The sequence below is a fragment of the Panulirus ornatus genome, chromosome 17 (assembly GCF_036320965.1).
Source record: "Panulirus ornatus isolate Po-2019 chromosome 17, ASM3632096v1, whole genome shotgun sequence".
Classification (NCBI taxonomy): domain Eukaryota; kingdom Metazoa; phylum Arthropoda; class Malacostraca; order Decapoda; family Palinuridae; genus Panulirus; species Panulirus ornatus.
Window position 1 is genome coordinate 3,125,493 of NC_092240.1, and position 17,213 is coordinate 3,142,705.

At 39.8% G+C, this 17,213-nt stretch overlaps 1 protein-coding gene across 4 annotated transcripts in view; it reads left to right on the forward strand.

Moving 5' to 3' along the window:
• The window catches only part of Hmt-1 (ABC transporter ATP-binding protein/permease Hmt-1), a 145,476-nt gene that overhangs the window by 118,957 nt on the left and 9,306 nt on the right, over positions 1-17,213 (forward strand). For 3 of the 4 annotated variants that reach the window (XM_071671788.1, XM_071671787.1, XM_071671789.1), the window contains exon 13: positions 11,685-11,799. In XM_071671788.1, the coding sequence (XP_071527889.1) occupies positions 11,685-11,799 (115 nt within the window). Of the gene's footprint in view, positions 1-3,253; positions 3,415-11,684; positions 11,800-17,213 lie in introns of all 4 variants that reach the window. The other variant, XR_011713896.1, reaches the window with a different exon arrangement.

Below are 17,213 nucleotides of genomic sequence, written 5' to 3' on the forward strand. Positions count from 1 at the left end.
ATTAGGATGCTCATTTGCATTTTTTTTTCTGCATAATTTTTATGCTAGTATTTTGGCAATTATGCATTTTCCAAAAGAAATTGTTTTATGCAGTAACATACCTCAGTTGCAACATTACTTAGTTAAGATTCATGTTACAAGATTGACATTACATTATTAAAAGTAGATACCACCAGATTCATCCAGTTACTGAACTGAGTCAATTCGGACTCATGAGCAGGGAATCATCTGTAAAGGTATATTAACAATAGTGGAGGCTGTTACACAGGTCACAGTTGTCGACGGCAACTTTGACAGAGCCCAGAACTGCGAATCATCTATACTTAACCACAAGGTTTCCCTGTCTCAAGTTATCAAATTTCTGTTGTTACATACTGCAACGTCTATAAACCACAGTAAAAATCTAATAGTTTAACGTTATTATTTTGGATTTTTGTCCAGACGGTAATTGGACTTTCAAGCACAGTTCTCTTTAGATATCTTCCTATACTGTGTCCATTCAGAATGTGTGATGACTGTTATTAACTTCAATCTTTTTTAAGTTCAGAAATTTATAAGTTTAACCCAGTACTTCTTTCATGTACTTAAAAAGGAACGGAAGAGTCCTGATATAACCCAAGAAAATTGTCAGAAACATTCACAGAAACATGTGAGGTTATAGTGCACAAATTTGCAAGCAGTGGCAGTCATTTTCCTGAAACTCTTCAGAGTTACATAACACTTTTTCATTACATTTTTTTCTAAATTTTTTTTTTATATATTTTGGGCACTGTGGAATAAGCAAAGCTGAATGACTTTTGTAATTCTCGAGAAATAGTTTATATACTGAATGTGTTGGAGATGATTTTAGGCATGCACGTTATAGAATGAATTGGAATGATAAGGAATGCGGGGCAATGAGCTGTCAGTGGACAGAACCAGAGGAAACCATGTAAAGTTCTGTGAGGCTAGTAATAGATAGGAGGTTCAGGTTTTGGTGTATTCCACTTAACAAGTTGATGGTGAATGAGGCTTTTTTTTTTAGCCTGTTCTTGGTGCTACCTCACTGTGGTGGGAAATTTTGAACTAGCAAGAAAAAAATATGCTTATTACTGGACCCTTCCTGCTTGAGGTTACAAGTGATGAGTCACCTTTGGTGAGATGCATCACAAGTTGATGAAATAGCTTAATCACACCAAAAAATGTTTTGCTTCGGAGTTCATTCTCTGAGGAGGTCTTTGATGAGACTACCCTTCCAATGACACAGCCTTGCATAGGGTGACTTTTCACTTGAATTGTAACCTCAAGCAGGGGGGAGCCAGATAATGCCTATTCACATATGTATGCCAATCATGCTGTCAGCCTTAAAGTGGACTTTATTTTTAAAGGCCATGACTTATGGAAAGATAATGCCATCTGAATCAAGGTGGGCTGTAAGCTGCTATGACTAACCAATATGCTTTGGGAAGGAAAATCCTACAGAGGATAGTAATTCACACAAATTGAAAGTTTTAAGGTCAAGATTATGTATTATAGTAAGAGTATTGTATAGAGGAAACTACATAAGAAAAACAGACTTCAGAAGAATGGTAAGGATCCTCAGACAGGGTTAGACGAGTCAGCAATGTTTGTAATATCAGCAAATAGAGTTCATATAAAGCAGTTAACAAATCTGAAGTTCAAAGACTTGTTGATTTTATTATTGACTGTTAGTGTACAGTACACAGCCATGCAGTGCAAGGTGACTGTACACTGGTTTAGCTTAGATTCCTGGATGTAGAATTGCAGACCTCGATAGCCTAGAGCTGACTGTGTTAATTCCACATTTTCTCAAAATTTACTAAAATGCAAGATATTTGAAGTGGTACAGTATTTGGCAAATGATTTCTTGTACCAAACATTTTTAGAAAATGTTCGAATGATTTAAAATTGAAGTAAATATGGATAGAGTTGTGCGCAGGAGGGTGGATGTGCTGGAAATGAGATGTTTGAGGACAATGTGTGGTGTGAGGTGGTTTGATCAAGTAAGTAATGTAAGGGTAAGAGAGATGTGTGGAAATAAAAAGAGCGTGGTTGAGAGAGCAGAAGAGGGTGTTTTGAAATGGTTTGGGCACATGGAGAGAATGAGTGAGGAAAGATTGACCAAGAGGATATATGTGTCAGAGGTGGAGGGAACGAGGAGAAGCGGGAGACCAAATTGGAGGTGGAAAGATAGAGTGAAAAAGATTTTGAGTGATAGGGGCCTGAACATGCAGGAGGGTGAAAGGCGGGCAAGGAATAGAGTGAATTGGATGGATGTGGTATACCGGGGTTGACGGGCTGTCAGTGGATTAAATCAGGGCATGTGAAGCGTCTGGGGTAAACCATGGAAAGCTGTGTGGGGCCTGGATGTGGAAAGGGAGCTGTGGTTTCGGGCATTATTGCATGACAGCTAGGGACTGAGTGTGAACGAATGAGGCCTTTGTTGTCTTTTCCTAGCGCTACCCCGCACACATGAGGGGGGAGGGGGATGGTATTCCATGTGTGGCGAGGTGGCGATGGGAATGAATAAAGGCAGACAGTGTGAATTGTGTGCATGGGTATATATGTATGTGTCTGTGTGTGTAATATATATGTGTACATTGAGATGTGTAGGCATGTATATTTGCGTGTGTGGACGTGTGTGTATATACATGTGTATGGGGGTGGGTTGGGCCATTTCTTTCATCTGTTTCCTTGCGCTACCTCGCAAACGCGGGAGACAGCGACAAAGCAAAATAAATAAATAAATAATAAATATCCCTTAAAGCATTCCACTTGACTTTGTCTTACACTTCTTCGGATCCATAAAAGCTGCATACAACTTCTTACCTTTCCATGGTCATCTTTACCACAAAAGTCTGATCCACACATCCCCAACCTTTCCTAAAACCCCCTTGCTCTTCACTTATTCTGCATTCAGTCACTTCCATCACTATCAGTCAACATTTCTGCATACACTTTTCCTATACGGTGCAAGAGTGTTAATTGATAGAGTAATGGAAGTGGTGAAATGCAGAATATGTGAAGAGCAAGGGGGTTTTAGGAAAGGTAGGGGATGTGTAGATCATATAACCAAACAAACAAATGACTTTATTTGCACCAAAAATATCACTCTACATATCCGAAAACTCCTTTATTTTTTCAGTTCTAAAACTCACTACAGTAGCGAGTGCACATATCTTGCTTCATGTCAACATAACATATATATACTTTGTAACATATTCTAGGTGACTGAGATATATATTTTTTCCAGCTGTGACAGTATGCTACTTGTAACATCTATGGATAGTTGGTGGAAACAAACATGAACTGGAATTTTAAAGAGACAGAAAACTGTAAATCATCATATGACAATGGTAGCAGTCCAATAACAGTCATCATAAGGTGAAGGGAGCAGTGCAACCTTTCCATTGGGTAAGGTTTTTGTTTTGTGTATTCCTCAGTGCACTCACAAAAGAAAAATTTCCCCTTCAGAATATCTTTACATCATATATCAGTTTATTTTATCCCTGGGAATAGGGGAGAAAGAATACGTCCCACGCATTCCCCATGTGTTGTAGAAGGCAACTAAAGGGGACGGGAGAGGGGGGGCTTGAAACCCTCCCCTCCTTGTATTTCAACTTTCTAAAAGGGGAAACAGAAGAAGAAGTCACATGGGGAGTGCTCATCCTCCTGGAAGGCTCAGATTGGAGTGTCTAAATGTGTGTGGATGTAACCAAGATGAGAAAAAAGGAGAGATAGGTGGTATGTTTGAGGAAAGGAATCTGGATGTTTTGGCTCTGAGAGAAACAAAGGGGAAGAGTGGTTTGGGAATGTTTTGGAAGTAAAGTCAGGGGTTGGTGAGAGGACAAGAGCAAGGGAAGGAGTAGCACTACTCCTGAAACAAGTTGTGGGAGTATGTGATAGAGTGTAAGAAAGTAAACTCTAGATTGATATGGGTAAAACTGAAAGTGGATGGAGACAGATGGGTGATTATTGGTGCCTATGCACCTGGTCATGAGAAGAAAGATCATGAGAGGCAAGTGTTTCAGGAGCAGTTGAGTGAGTGTGTTAGCAGTTTTGATGCATGAGACCGGGTTATAGTGATGGGTGGTTTGAATGCAAAGGTGAGTAACGTGTCAGTTGAGGGAATAATTGGTGTACATGGGGTGTTCAGTGTTGTAAACGGAAATGGTGAAGAGCTTGTAGATTTGTGTGCTGAAAAAGGACTGGTGATTAGGAATACCTGGTTTGAAAAGAGAGATATACATAAGCATACATATGTAAGTAGGAGAGATTGCCAAAGAGTGTTATTGGATTCCGTGTTAATTGATAGGCACGTGAAAGAGAGGCTTTTGGATGTTAATATGCTGAGACATGCAACTGGAGGAATGTCTGATCATTATCTTGTGGAGGCAAAGGTGAAGATTTGTAGTGGTTTTCAGAAAAGAAGAGAGAATGTTGGGGTGAAGAAAGTGGTGAGAGTAAGTGAGCTTGGGAAGGAGACTTGTGTGAGGAAGCACCAGGAGATACTGAGTGCAGAATGGAAAAAGGTGAGAGTAAAGGAGGTAAGGGGAGTGGGGGAGGAATGGGATGTATTTAGGGAAGCAGTGATGGCTTGTGCAAAAGATGCTTGTGGCATGAGAAGTGTGGGAGGTGGGCAGATTAGAAAGGGTAGTGAGTGGTAGGATGAAGAAGTAAGATTATTTGTGAAAGAGAAGAGAGGCATTTGGACAAGTTTTGCAGGGAAATTGTACAGATGACTGGGAGATGTATAAAAGAAAAAGGTAGGAGGTCAAAAGAAAGGTGCAAGAGATGAAAAAGAGGGCAAATGAGAGTTGGGGTGAGAGGGTATCATTAAATTTTAGGGAGAATAAGAAGATGTTTTGGAAGGAGGTAAATAAAGTGCGTAAGACAAGAGAACAAATGGGAACATCGATGGAGGGGGCTAATGGGGAGGTAATAACAAGTAGTGGTGATGTGAGAAGGAGATGGAGTGAATATTTTGAAGGTTTGTTGAATGTGTTAGATGATAGAGTGGCAGATATAGGGTGTTTTGGTCGAGGTGGTGTGCGATGTGAGAGGGTTAGGGAGAATGATTTGGTAAACAGAGAAGAGGTAGTGAAAGCTTTGCGGAAGATGAAAGCCAGCAAGGTGTCGGGTTTGGATGGTATTGCAGTGGAATTTATTATAAAAGGGAGGTGACTGTGTTTTTGACTGGTTGGTAAGGATATTTAATGTATGTCTGGCTCATGTTCAAGTGCCTAAGGATTAGCAGAATGCATGCTTAGTGCCATTGTACAAAGGCAAAGGGGATAAAGGTGAGTGCTCAAATTACAGAGGTATAAGTTTGTTGAGTATTCCTGGGAAATTATATGGGAGGGTATTGATTGAGAGGGTGAAGGCATGTACAGAGCATCAGATTGGGGAAGAGCAGTGTGGTTTCAGAAGTGGTAGAGGATGTGTGGATCAGGTGTTTGCTCTGAAGAATGTATGTGAGAAATACTTTGAAAAAACATGGATTTGTATGTAGCATTTATGGATCTGGAGAAGGCATACGATAGAGTTGATAGAGATGCTCTGTGGAAGGTATTAAGAATATATGGTGTGGGAGGCAAGTTGCTAGAAGCAATGAAAAGTTTTTATCGAGGCTGTAAGGCATGTTTGCGAGTAGGAAGAGAGGAAAGTGATTGGTTCTCAGTGAATGTAGGTGTGCGGCAGGGGTGTGTGATGTCTCCATGGTTGTTTAATTTGTTTATGGATGGGGTTGTTAGGGAGGTGAATACAAGAGTTTTGGAGAGAGGGGCAAATATGCAGTCTGTTGTGGATGAGAGGGCTTGGAAAGTGAGTCAGTTGTTATTCGCTGATGAGACAGCGCTGGTGGCTGATTCGCGTGAGAAACTGCTGAAGCTAGTGACTGAGTTTGGTAAAGTGTGTGAAAGAAGGAAGCCGAGAGTAAATGTGAATAAGAGCAAGGATATTAGGCACAGTAGGGTTGAGGGACAAGTCAATTGGAAGGTAAGTTTGAATGGAGAAAACCTGGAGGAAGTGAAGTGTTTTAGATATCTGGGAGTGGATTTGGCAGCAGATGGAACCATGGAAGAGGAAGTGAGTCACAGGATGGGGGAGGGGGCGAAAGTTCTGGGAACGTTGAAAAATGTGTGGAAGGCGAGAACATTATTTTGGAAAGCAAAGATGGGTATGTTTGAAAGAGTAGTGGTTCCAACAATGTTATATGGTTGCGAGGCATGGGCTATAGATAGGGTTGTGCGGAGGAGGGTGTATGTGTTGGAAATGAGATGTTTGAGGACAGTATGTGGTGTGAGGTGGTTTGATCGGGTAAGTAATGAAAGGGTAAGAGAGATGTGTGGTAATAAAAAGAGTGTGGTTGAGAGAGCAGAAGAGGGTGTTTTGAAATGGTTTGGTCACATGGAGAGAATGAGTGAGGAACGATTGACAAAGAGGATATATGTGTCAGAAGTAGAGGGAACGAGGAGAAGTGGGAGACCAAATTGGAGGTGAAAGGATGGAGGGAAAAAGGTTTTAAGCGATCATGGCCTGAACATGCAGGAGGGTGAAAGGCGTGCAAGGAATAGAGTGAATTGGAACAATGTGGTATACCGGGATTGACATGCTGTCAATGGATTGAACCAGGGCATGAGAAGCATCTAGGGTAAACAATGGAAAGTTTTGTGGGGCCTGGATGTGGAAAGGGAGCTGTGGTTTCAGTGCATTATACATGACAGCTAGACACTGAGTGTGAATGAATGTAGCCTTTGTTGTCTTTTCCTAGCGTGCAGGGGGAGTGGGTTGTCATTTCATGTGTGGCAGTGATGGCGACTGGAATGAATAAGGACAGCAAGTATGAATTATGTGCATGGGTATATATGTATATGTCTTTGTATGTATATATATTTATACATTGAAATGTATAGGTATGTATATGTGCGTGAGTGGACATGTATGTATATACATGTGTGTGTGGGTGGGTTAGGCCATTCTTTTGTCTGTTTCCTTGCGCTACCTCATTAACGCAGGAGATAGCGACAAAGTATAATAAATAAATATGAATAATATCATTTAAGGAAATACCTCAGAGGAATAGTATACTTTCCCTTGTGTTGGTGTAGTTGTGGGAGGGTGTTGAATTGACAAGTAGGTTATCAATGGCTGGCAGTACAAATCTCCATTATATATGTAAGTATGTGATGATTATAGTTTTTTATAGGTGTGATTTTATTTGCCATGCCACTGGTTTTTGTACCAGGCATGACTTTACAGACATATTTTTTATCATGTTTTTACATATACATATTTTTCATATACTATATGCTCTGTTTACATATTTACTTGTTATTTACACAAAGAGAAGATTGTTTATATGAATAGGTGAAAAAATAACATTAATTTCATCAAAGTTTCAACAGTGGTACACGAGAAATTTTTTCATATGCAATACTTTAGAATTTACTTGAATACAGTCATTGCTTCACACTTCTTGCTTCCCATCAAGATGATGCACTTACAATGTTTTTGACAATTTTTGGGTGACTGTGAAGCATGATATTTTTTACACTTGGTGACATTTGAGGTTAAGATGTGGAATCTTACATAAGCTGGGAATTCAGATGAGGGTGCAAAGTTTTGCAAAGGCTTAGAGCCACAATCATGGTAAAGCACACTGAATTATGGCCAGCCATGATAGTTTTATAGCGTGCTGAAAAGGGTCAAGTGTTAAACTGCACAAGACCTCAGATATTAACCTCCATGGTGCGTAAAGAAAAAGCAAAATTTTTTTTATCTGTCTGTCTATCTGTGTATGTGATACCTGTTTCCAGTTGGAACTCGCTTAAGGGGGTGCCCACTTCAATAGAATCTCCACTGGCAGAGGGCAACTCTAGCAGTGTTTTCAGAGGTTCATCTTTAATGTTTCTACTTACTACTTCTAACTTATGTGTCTTCCTAATGTTCCAACCTACTACTTCTACCAAATGCTTCCACCAAATGTTCCTGCCCACCACTTCTATCAAATGTTTCTTCCTAATGCTCCTGTCTGATGGTCCTATCTACTACTTCTGTCTGTTGCTCCTATCATTGTACTGAAAAAGCAGGGCTAATGTATAGCACTCACTGCAGGAAAATCTAGAGTTACAAAGAAAGAGTTGTATAAATTAAGCTTTGTCAAGTGTTATGTGTGACAAGAAGAGATTGTAAATTTGTGGTTGAAATGCCAGCAGTCCACAGAAAGAAAAGACAGCTACATGGATCACAGGAGTGCAACTTGACAGCCACTGAAATGCTGGCTCTATGCAGGCATCACTAACCCTCTCAGTACCCGGATAGGTAGTACCAGTAATATACCTCTCTGGTCGATGACTGCCTACCAGCTACTGCATACATGATTTTTTTTTTACCTTACAGAATATGTATGTGCCTCATTTCATTGAAGAAATCACCCAAAAAGTAGTGTAATTTCCTATGCAGTGGTGTGGGAGGATGTTGAGCAGAAGGATAGCCTGGGCCAGTGGTATGGATGCTTCTTACTTAAGTTATGGGTGTCACCTGGCTGCTGCATGAGGCTGCACTGAGTGAAAATTCACCTTTGATGAGGCTGTATCACTGTCATTTGATAAACAGAGTACAGTCTAATCAAAGAACTTTTCCTGTCCCTACTATTGAGTGTAATGCAACTTTCGGGCAGTGGGAGCATATGAAAAATAGGTCCTAGATAAAACCAGAACCCTTCCAGATAGGGGTCCTAATCATGTATAGAAATGTTTATCCAGGAGTGGTTCATTCTACTTACACTTAATCACTTATTGGTAGGGCTGGCCAATCCATGCCAAAGAAGGAACCAAGAAATTACCAATGTACATTGCCTAAGAGGCACTGCATTGTATGATGATAATTCAGTAATTTAGAGGGATGTCTGATCATTATCTTGTGGAGGCGAAGGTGAAGATTTGTAGAGGTTTTCAGAAAGGAAGAGGGAATGTTAGGGTGAAGAGAGTGGTGAGAGTAAGTGAGCTTGGAAAGGAGACTTGTGTGAGGAAGTACCAGGAGCGACTGAGTACAGAATGGAAAAAGGTGAGAACAAAGGATTAAGGGGAGTGGGGGAGGAATGGGATGTATTTAGGGAAGCAGTGATGGCTTGCACAAAAGATGCTTGTGGCATGAGAAGCATGGGAGATGGGCAGATTAGAAAGGGTAGTGAGTGGTGGGATGAAGAAGTAAGATTATTAGTGAAAGAGAAGAGAGAGGCATTTGGACAATTTTTGCAGGGAAATAATGCAAATGAGTGGGAGATGTATAAAAGAAAGAGGCAGGAGGTCAAGAGAAAGGTGCAAGAGGTGAAAAAAAGGGCAAATGAGAGTTGGGGTGAGAGAGTATCATTAAATTTTAGGGAGAATAAAAAGATATTTTGGAAGGAGGTAAATAGAGTGCGGAAGACAAGGGAACAAATGGGAACTTCAGTGAAGGGGGCTAATGGGGAGGTGATAACAAGTAGTGGTGATGTGAGAAGGAGATGGAGTGAGTATTTTGAAGGTTTATTGAATGTATTTGATGATAGAGTGGCAGATCTAGGGTGTTTTGGTCGAGGTGGTGTGCAAAGTGAGAGGGCTAGGGAAAATGATTTGGTAAACAGAGAAGAGGTAGTAAAAGCTTTGTGGAAGATGAAAGCTGGCAAGGCAGCGGGTTTGGATGGTATTGCAGTGGAATTTATAAAAAAAGGGTGTGACTGTATTGTTGACTGGTTGGTAAGGTTATTTAATGTATGTATGATTCATGGTGAGGTGCCTGAGGATTGGCAGAATGCTTGCATAGTGCCATTGTATAAAGGCAAAGGGGATAAGAGTGAGTGCTCAAATTACAGAGGTATCAGCTTGTTGAGTATTCCTGGTAAATTATATGGAAGGGTACTGATTGAGAGGGTGAAGGCATGTACAGAGCATCAGATTGGGGAAGAGCAGTGTGGTTTCAGAAGTGGTAGAGGATGTGTGGATCTGATTGCTTTGAAGAATGTATGTGAGAAATACTTAGAAAAACAAATGGATTTGTATGTAGCATTTATGGATCTGGAGAGGGCATATGATAGAGTTGATAGAGATGCTCTGTGGAAGGTATTAAGAATATATGGTGTGGGAGGCAAGTTGTTAGAAGCAATGAAAAGTTGTGAGTCAGTTGTTGTTCGCTGATGATACAGCGCTGGTGGCTGATTCATGTGAGAAACTGCAGAAGCTTCATGAAATGAGAAAATGAAGTGATTGTGCAGTAGGTGTATGGTAATAGGGTTAAGCAGAGATAATGCACATTTTGTAGTATAGTGAGAGATTTTATGGACATTATATTTACTCACTGATGTGCAGATTAAAAGCAGGAAGCCCTGATGTTATTGTGGAAGTTTTTATTTTCATTTTAACCGATTGGACATGGGTTGAGAATGTGAATGAATGAACTGAGAGACTGTGTGGACATGATCAATCCCATGTGGACATGGGTTGAGAATGTGAATGAATGAACTGAGAGACTGTGTGGACATGATCAATCCCATGGAATTGGATGTGGAATTACATTTTGTTAATTATATGAATTAGTGATGATGTATTCTATTACTTGTAGTGATTCCTAATAATATGATTCACTGCATAGTATTTACATTATCTTTTCCTGTAAAATTTTCATGAATATCTGTCAGTGTTTCTATGTTCTAACAAATAATGCTTGTTATGCTTCCTTGGCTCATTCTTTTTGTTTCTGTAGTCTTCCCTCATCCTGACTAAGTAATTAACAACAATGTCACCCTCTTCTGTGAGAAATTTAGCTAAAATCCAATCCACTCCAGCCACTTTGTCATAATTCATCTTACACAAAGTTTTCACTACCTCCTTTCTTTTCACCACAACATTCACCATGACTCTCTTGCTCCCAAACATATGACAACTCCCACCATATCATCTAACACTTTCCACACTTCTTCAAAATATGCATTCTATTTTCTCTTCACCTCTTCTTTACCTGTTCCCACTTCTTATCTACTTCCCTCACTGATACCTCCATTTGTTCTCTTGTTATCCTCACACTCTTGACCTCTTTCCAAAACATTTCCTTATTCTCCCTAAAGTTTGCCAATAATCTCTTAACTCATTTCTAATTTGCCCTCGTTTTCAGCTCCTGAACCTTCCTCTTAACCTCCTTCTACTTTCTCTTATACGTCTCTTAATCCTTGCACTTTTTCCCAGCAAGAAGTGCCCATATACCCCTCTTTTCTCTGTCACTAGAAACTTAATTTCTTATCCTATCACTGACTACCCTTTCTCAGATGCCAATATCCCACCATCTGGATAACAAACACTTCACCCCATAATATGATTCACTGCATAGTATTTACATTGTCTTTTCCTGTAAAATTTTCATGAATATCTGTCAGTGTTTATATGTTCTAACAAATAATGCTTGTTATGCTTCCTTGGCTCCATTCTTTTTGTTTCTGTAGTCTTCCCTCATCCTGACTAAGTGATTAACAACAATGTCTCCCTCTTTTCATTTCTTAAACTCTCCCCTTTCTGTTTATTTACCCCATTTTTTCCAGTTTCTCATCTCATTTCTATGTACTTTTTCCACATTACTTGGTTCAAACCATTTGTAATGTCATTTGTTTTCAGCCATAATAAGCTTAATATGATTTTAGTAAATAATGCTTTCAGTTATAACATACGCTATGGAAGAGTAACTGCAACAGATAATGAGGTCAGAGATGCGGCCAAGTATGCAGACATTCACGATAAGATCATCACATTCCCAGAACAGTATGATACAAAGGTTAGTGAGTTTACTTGTTACACTGCATTAGAAGAATATAGAGTTAATGGAAATTATCATCATTAAGGTGCACAAATAAGTATATATGGGTGGGGTGGGATTGGGAGTCAGCAGGCATTATAATTATTGGATTATTTGGTAATTGATATTCATGCAAAGAAAAGACTGTTGTTTGTGAAAATGCTGAGAGGAGCAGCTGGTAGAATGTCTAATCAGTTCTTGGTGAAGATGGATGTGAAAGTTAGTAGCAACTTTGGATAAAGAGGAAATAACTTGGGGGAAAAGAGAGTAGTGAAAATGAATGAGCTTGGAATAGGAAGTTTTTTGCCGAGAAATGTGAGAAGTCAGGTGAAAATAAATGAAACTAGAGGAGTTCTTCAGGAGTGGAAAGTATTAAGGAAGCTTTGCTTTTATGGGGTGGAGTGTTTGTTATCCAGAAGGTGGGATATTGGCATTTGAGAAAGGGTAGTTAGTGATAGGATAAGAAATTAAGTTTTCAGTGACAGAGAAAAGAGGGGTATATGGGCTTTTCTTGCTGGGAAAAAGTGCAAGGATTAAGAGATGTATAAGAGAAAGTAGAAGGAGGTTAAGAGGAAGGTTCAGGAGCTGAAAATGAGGGCAAATTAGAAATGAGTTAAGAGATTATTGGCAAACTTTAGGGAGAATAAGGAAATGTTTTGGAAAGAGGTCAATAGTTTGAGGATAACAAGAGAACAAATGGAGGTATCAGTGAGGGAAGTAGATAAGAAGTGGGAACAGGTAAAGAAGAGGTGAAGAGAAAATAGAATGCGTATTTTGAAGAATTGTGGAAAGTGTTAGATGATATGGTGGGAGTTGTCATATGTTTAGGAGCAAGAGAGTCATGGTGAATGTTGTGGTGAAGAGGGAGGTAGGGAAAACCTTGTGTAAGATGAATTATGACAAAATGGCTGGAGTGGATTTGATTTTAGTTAAATTTCTCATGGAAGAGGGTGACATTGTTGTTAATTACTTAGTCAGGATTTCCTTTGTATGTGTGGACCAAGTTGAGGTGCCGGAGGACTGTCAGTATGCCTTTTTAGTGCTATTAAGTAAAGGCAAGGGGTGACAAAAGTGAATACTTAAATTACAGAAGCACAGTAGAGTTGGGAAATAGCATGAGATGAGTACCAAAAATCTTGTGTAGTATCAAATCATGCTATTTCATGACATCCATTTCCATTTTGACAAAGGTTTGTGCAGTATCAAATCATGCTATTTCATGACATCCATTTCCATGTTAGTAAAGGATTAAGGAGTATCAGTCCAAAAAGCATGCAAAATGTACTCAAAAAGTAGTGGAAATAAAGTAGCAAATAATATTAAAAAATGTCGTTCAAGCAAAGAAAATGATATAAAATACATACAGAAAATTATAGACAGGTATTTGCCTATTTGTCACATCCACTTTTCTTCAGGACTCTGGGATAGGCTTAGCAAGATTTTTACTTTGGTTCTTTCTAAGTATGTAGGTGATTATTAGTTCATGCATTAAACAAGAACTATGAATATTTTTAACCGAAATATGGTCATGCAGTTGCCTCACCTACCTTGAATAGTAAATGCTCTGTTGTGCCCCCTTTATTTACATTTTTTCAATATGTGAGTTATTTTTAGTGCATGAATTAGTCATGAACCCATTAGAGGGAATTGTGTGGAAATGTATAGAAAGCATACAATTTACACTATCATTCACCAAGCAAAATGTACCCTTTAGACCATGAGATGACCCTGAACTGGAAAAATTTTAAATTCTACATTGTTGTACCATCCATATTTCCATTACTGTATTTTTCTTAATACTGTACTGTACTGTGTATAATTAATTTTAAGTAAATGAATTAGTCTTGAACCTACTAAAGAGAACTGTGTAAAAAGAAATATGTAGAAAGTATAATTAACTATGTCATTCATCTAGTGAAAGAGGAAAGTTATGACCACAAGCAGTGTGACTTAAGGTGCTAGGTGAGGGTTTTCCAATATTTTTCTGAATATGTAGATAACCATTAGTTCATGCATTAGGTGAGAACATACTGAAGAAAACTATTTTAAAGAATATGAAGATTGAAGAACACAGTTTACCAAACCATTACCTGATGAAGTTGCATGTTTTAAATTGTGAGATGACCACTTGAATTGGAAATGTACTAAACCATCTACTGCTGTACCACTCATATTTCTTTTCTATTATTTTTCTTAATATTATATTGTATGTAATTGATTTTTAGTGTATGAATGTCAAGACCTGTCTAAAGAGAACTGGGTTAAAAGAAATATGAAAATGCTCCTTACTCTACCATAGTGAGTGAGATGAAAAGCCAAAAATACATGAAATAATTCTCAAAACTTTATGGGAACAGTGGAAATGATATACAGTATTATGTCAGATATTACATTAAATGTCACTTTTATCTATCTATGTATATCTCTGATACCTGTTCCCAACCAGAACTCCCTCAAGGGGGTGGCCATAGCAATATAGTCTCCACAACCAGTGAACTCCAGTGTCGCTTCTTAGTTTTTAGTTCCTCAACCTTAAGAGGCCACTGGGCAAGTCTAGTGCAGTGTTTTCAGAGGCTCATATCTAATGTTCCTACTGATCACTTCAAATTAATGCTCTTGCCCAATGTTCCTACTAGCTCTTTCTATTTTTTCCTCCAATTGTTAGTAAGAGTGCCAAGTACTGGATAAAGAAAATGCAAGTTAGTAAGGTAAGAAGCTGTATATATATGTGTTGATAGTGAAAGAAGAGGTTGGTTAAGCAGAGTTGTGTAGGTCAGGAAGAGGAAGATAAAAAGATCAGATTGCTGAAAGCAGAGGCAGAAGAAAGGATGAGACAGGCAGAACAAAACACAGTTGGGCCTAACCTTACCATCCCTAAGGATATACTCAGTCCTGCTCCCAGCACCGCTCACCATCCATTGCAGCCTGACAGACAGGAGTAGCAGGCTATCCCCCCAGCACACTGAACCACCATCAGGAACTGGTGCCCAATGAAAGCCTTGGGTGGATAAACAGCCAGCCGTCACCCAAGAGCGCACAAAGGGGAGACGTGCCCAGCCAGCCCGAGGGCCAACACCAGATGTTACGAGGCGGGTGACCAGTTATATTGACCTGTGCTCTTGGACCACATCCTGTAAAGGAAATGGGTCCAGGTTAGGGCTTTCATGGAGCACACCTCCAGGTCCTGGTAACAAAGCCTTAACCTTCTGAGAGCACTCGCACTCTCTTGACACCATGCACCTCTCCAAGTGAGTGTGGCGGATATCATGCACAAGGTGTCTTTTCTGGTAAGTTCCCATATACCCTGTAGGACTTCCAGGGTGCTGTATTAGCTGCACTTATGTTCATGTGTGGCTGAGAGCACAAAGCAAACTTCAGAGACTTGTGTATTGATGACACAAGTCTCTGACCCTCTGGAAACCACAGTGTCCAGCATCCGGAAGGACACTGCAATAGAAATATGAGGCTCGCAGGCCACCTCGTAACCCTTTTGCCTCAACTGTCCAGCTGAAAAAGCATTGATGCTATCATGCTTTTTCACCCATCCCATGTGGGTATGTGGGCAGATCTGAGAGATATGCCCAATTGAACCAGGCTTGTGACAGGTGTCATAGAGGCTGGAGATGTTGGATCAGTCTCTTTTAGCCCTGGTGGGGATGGGTAGTGTTCAAAATTGCACTTGGACAGCCTTAACATACCTAATGCTCCTGCCAAAATGTTCCTATCTATTACTACTGTCTATTGCTCCTAACATTTTGCCCATGCGAGCGCATGGTGCTCACCTCAGGAAAATTTAGTTGCAAAGAACGAGTTGTGTGAGTTAAGTGTTGTAAAGTGTTATGGATAACTAGAAAAGATTGTATGTTTGTGGACAGAATGCCAGTAGTCCACATGTGGGTGAAGGAGAAAGAAAAGACAGCCATCTGTGTCAGAGTAGTACAACTTGAGAACCACCCCAGAAGTGTCACTTGAACAATTAAAGTAATCTATGATACAGTACATACAGAAGATAATATGACAGGTTCTGTATCTGTCCCTCTTATCTTGAATTCATTCATCACCAAACTAAGACAGCCACTGATGCTGAGTTGATGCTTCATGGCTTCCAACTGTAATGTCATTGCCAAGATCAGCAGACTGTATGAGTAATCAAGGGCATGTATGTCTTTCCTTTTTTATCCCATCTACTTATATTATTTGATTATATGCTGTCACTCCATCTACTTATATTATTTGATTATATGCATGTCACTCGAGACATGTAATATCCATGCATTTATTTGAGTCCTTAAATACAATTTGTCATATGCATACCAATGGATTGAACCAGGGCATGTGAAGGGTTTGGGGTAAATCATGGAAAGTTTTGTGGGGCCTGGATGTGGAAAGATAGCTGTGGTTTCAGTGCATTACACATAACAACTAGAGACTGAGTGTGAACAAATGTGGCCTTTGTTGTCATTTCCTAGTGCTAACTCGTGCACGCATGTGGAGGGGGGGTTGCTGTTTTTCATGAATGGCGGGGTGGCAACAGGAATGGATGAAGGCAGCAAGTATGACTATGTACATGTGTATATATGTTTATGTTTGTGTATGTATATGTATGTATACATTGAAATGTATAGGTATGTATATGTTCGTGTGTGGGCATTTATGTATATACATGTGTATGTGGGTCGGTTGGGCCATTCTTTCGTCTGTTTCCTTGCGCTACCTCGCTAACGTGGGGGACAGCAACTAAGTATAATAAATGAAAATATATTTTATTTTTTTGTTCTCTATGTTATATGAAATTATTATAAAAAGATAATGATATAGAAATTAGAAAAAATATAATTGGTTGTGAGGCGTGGGCTATGGATAGAGTTGTGCAGAGGAGGGTGGATGTGCTGGAAATGAGATGTTTGAGGACAATATGTGGTGTGAGGTGGTTTGACCAAGTAAGTAATGTAAAGGTAAGAGAGATGTGTGGTAATAAAAAGAGTGTGGTTGAGAGAGCAGAAGAGGGTGTTTTGAAATGGTTTGGTCACATGGAGAGAATGAGTGAGGAAAGATTGACCAAGAGGATATAAGTGTCAGAGGTGGAGGGAACAAGGAGAAGTGGGAGACCAAATTGGAGGTGGAAAGATGGAGTGAAAAAGATTTTGAGTGATCAGGGCCTGAACATGCAGGAGAGGAGGGTGAAAGGCGTGCAAGGAATAGAGTGAATTGGAACGATGTGGTATACCGGGGTCGACGTGCTGTCAATGGATTGAACCAGGGCATGTGAAGCATCATAGCTAGAGACTGAGTGTGAACGAATGTTGCCTTTGTTGTCTTTTCCTAGCACTACCTCGCACACATGAGGGGGGAGGGGGTTGTTATTTCATGTGTGGCAAGGTGGCGATGGGAAT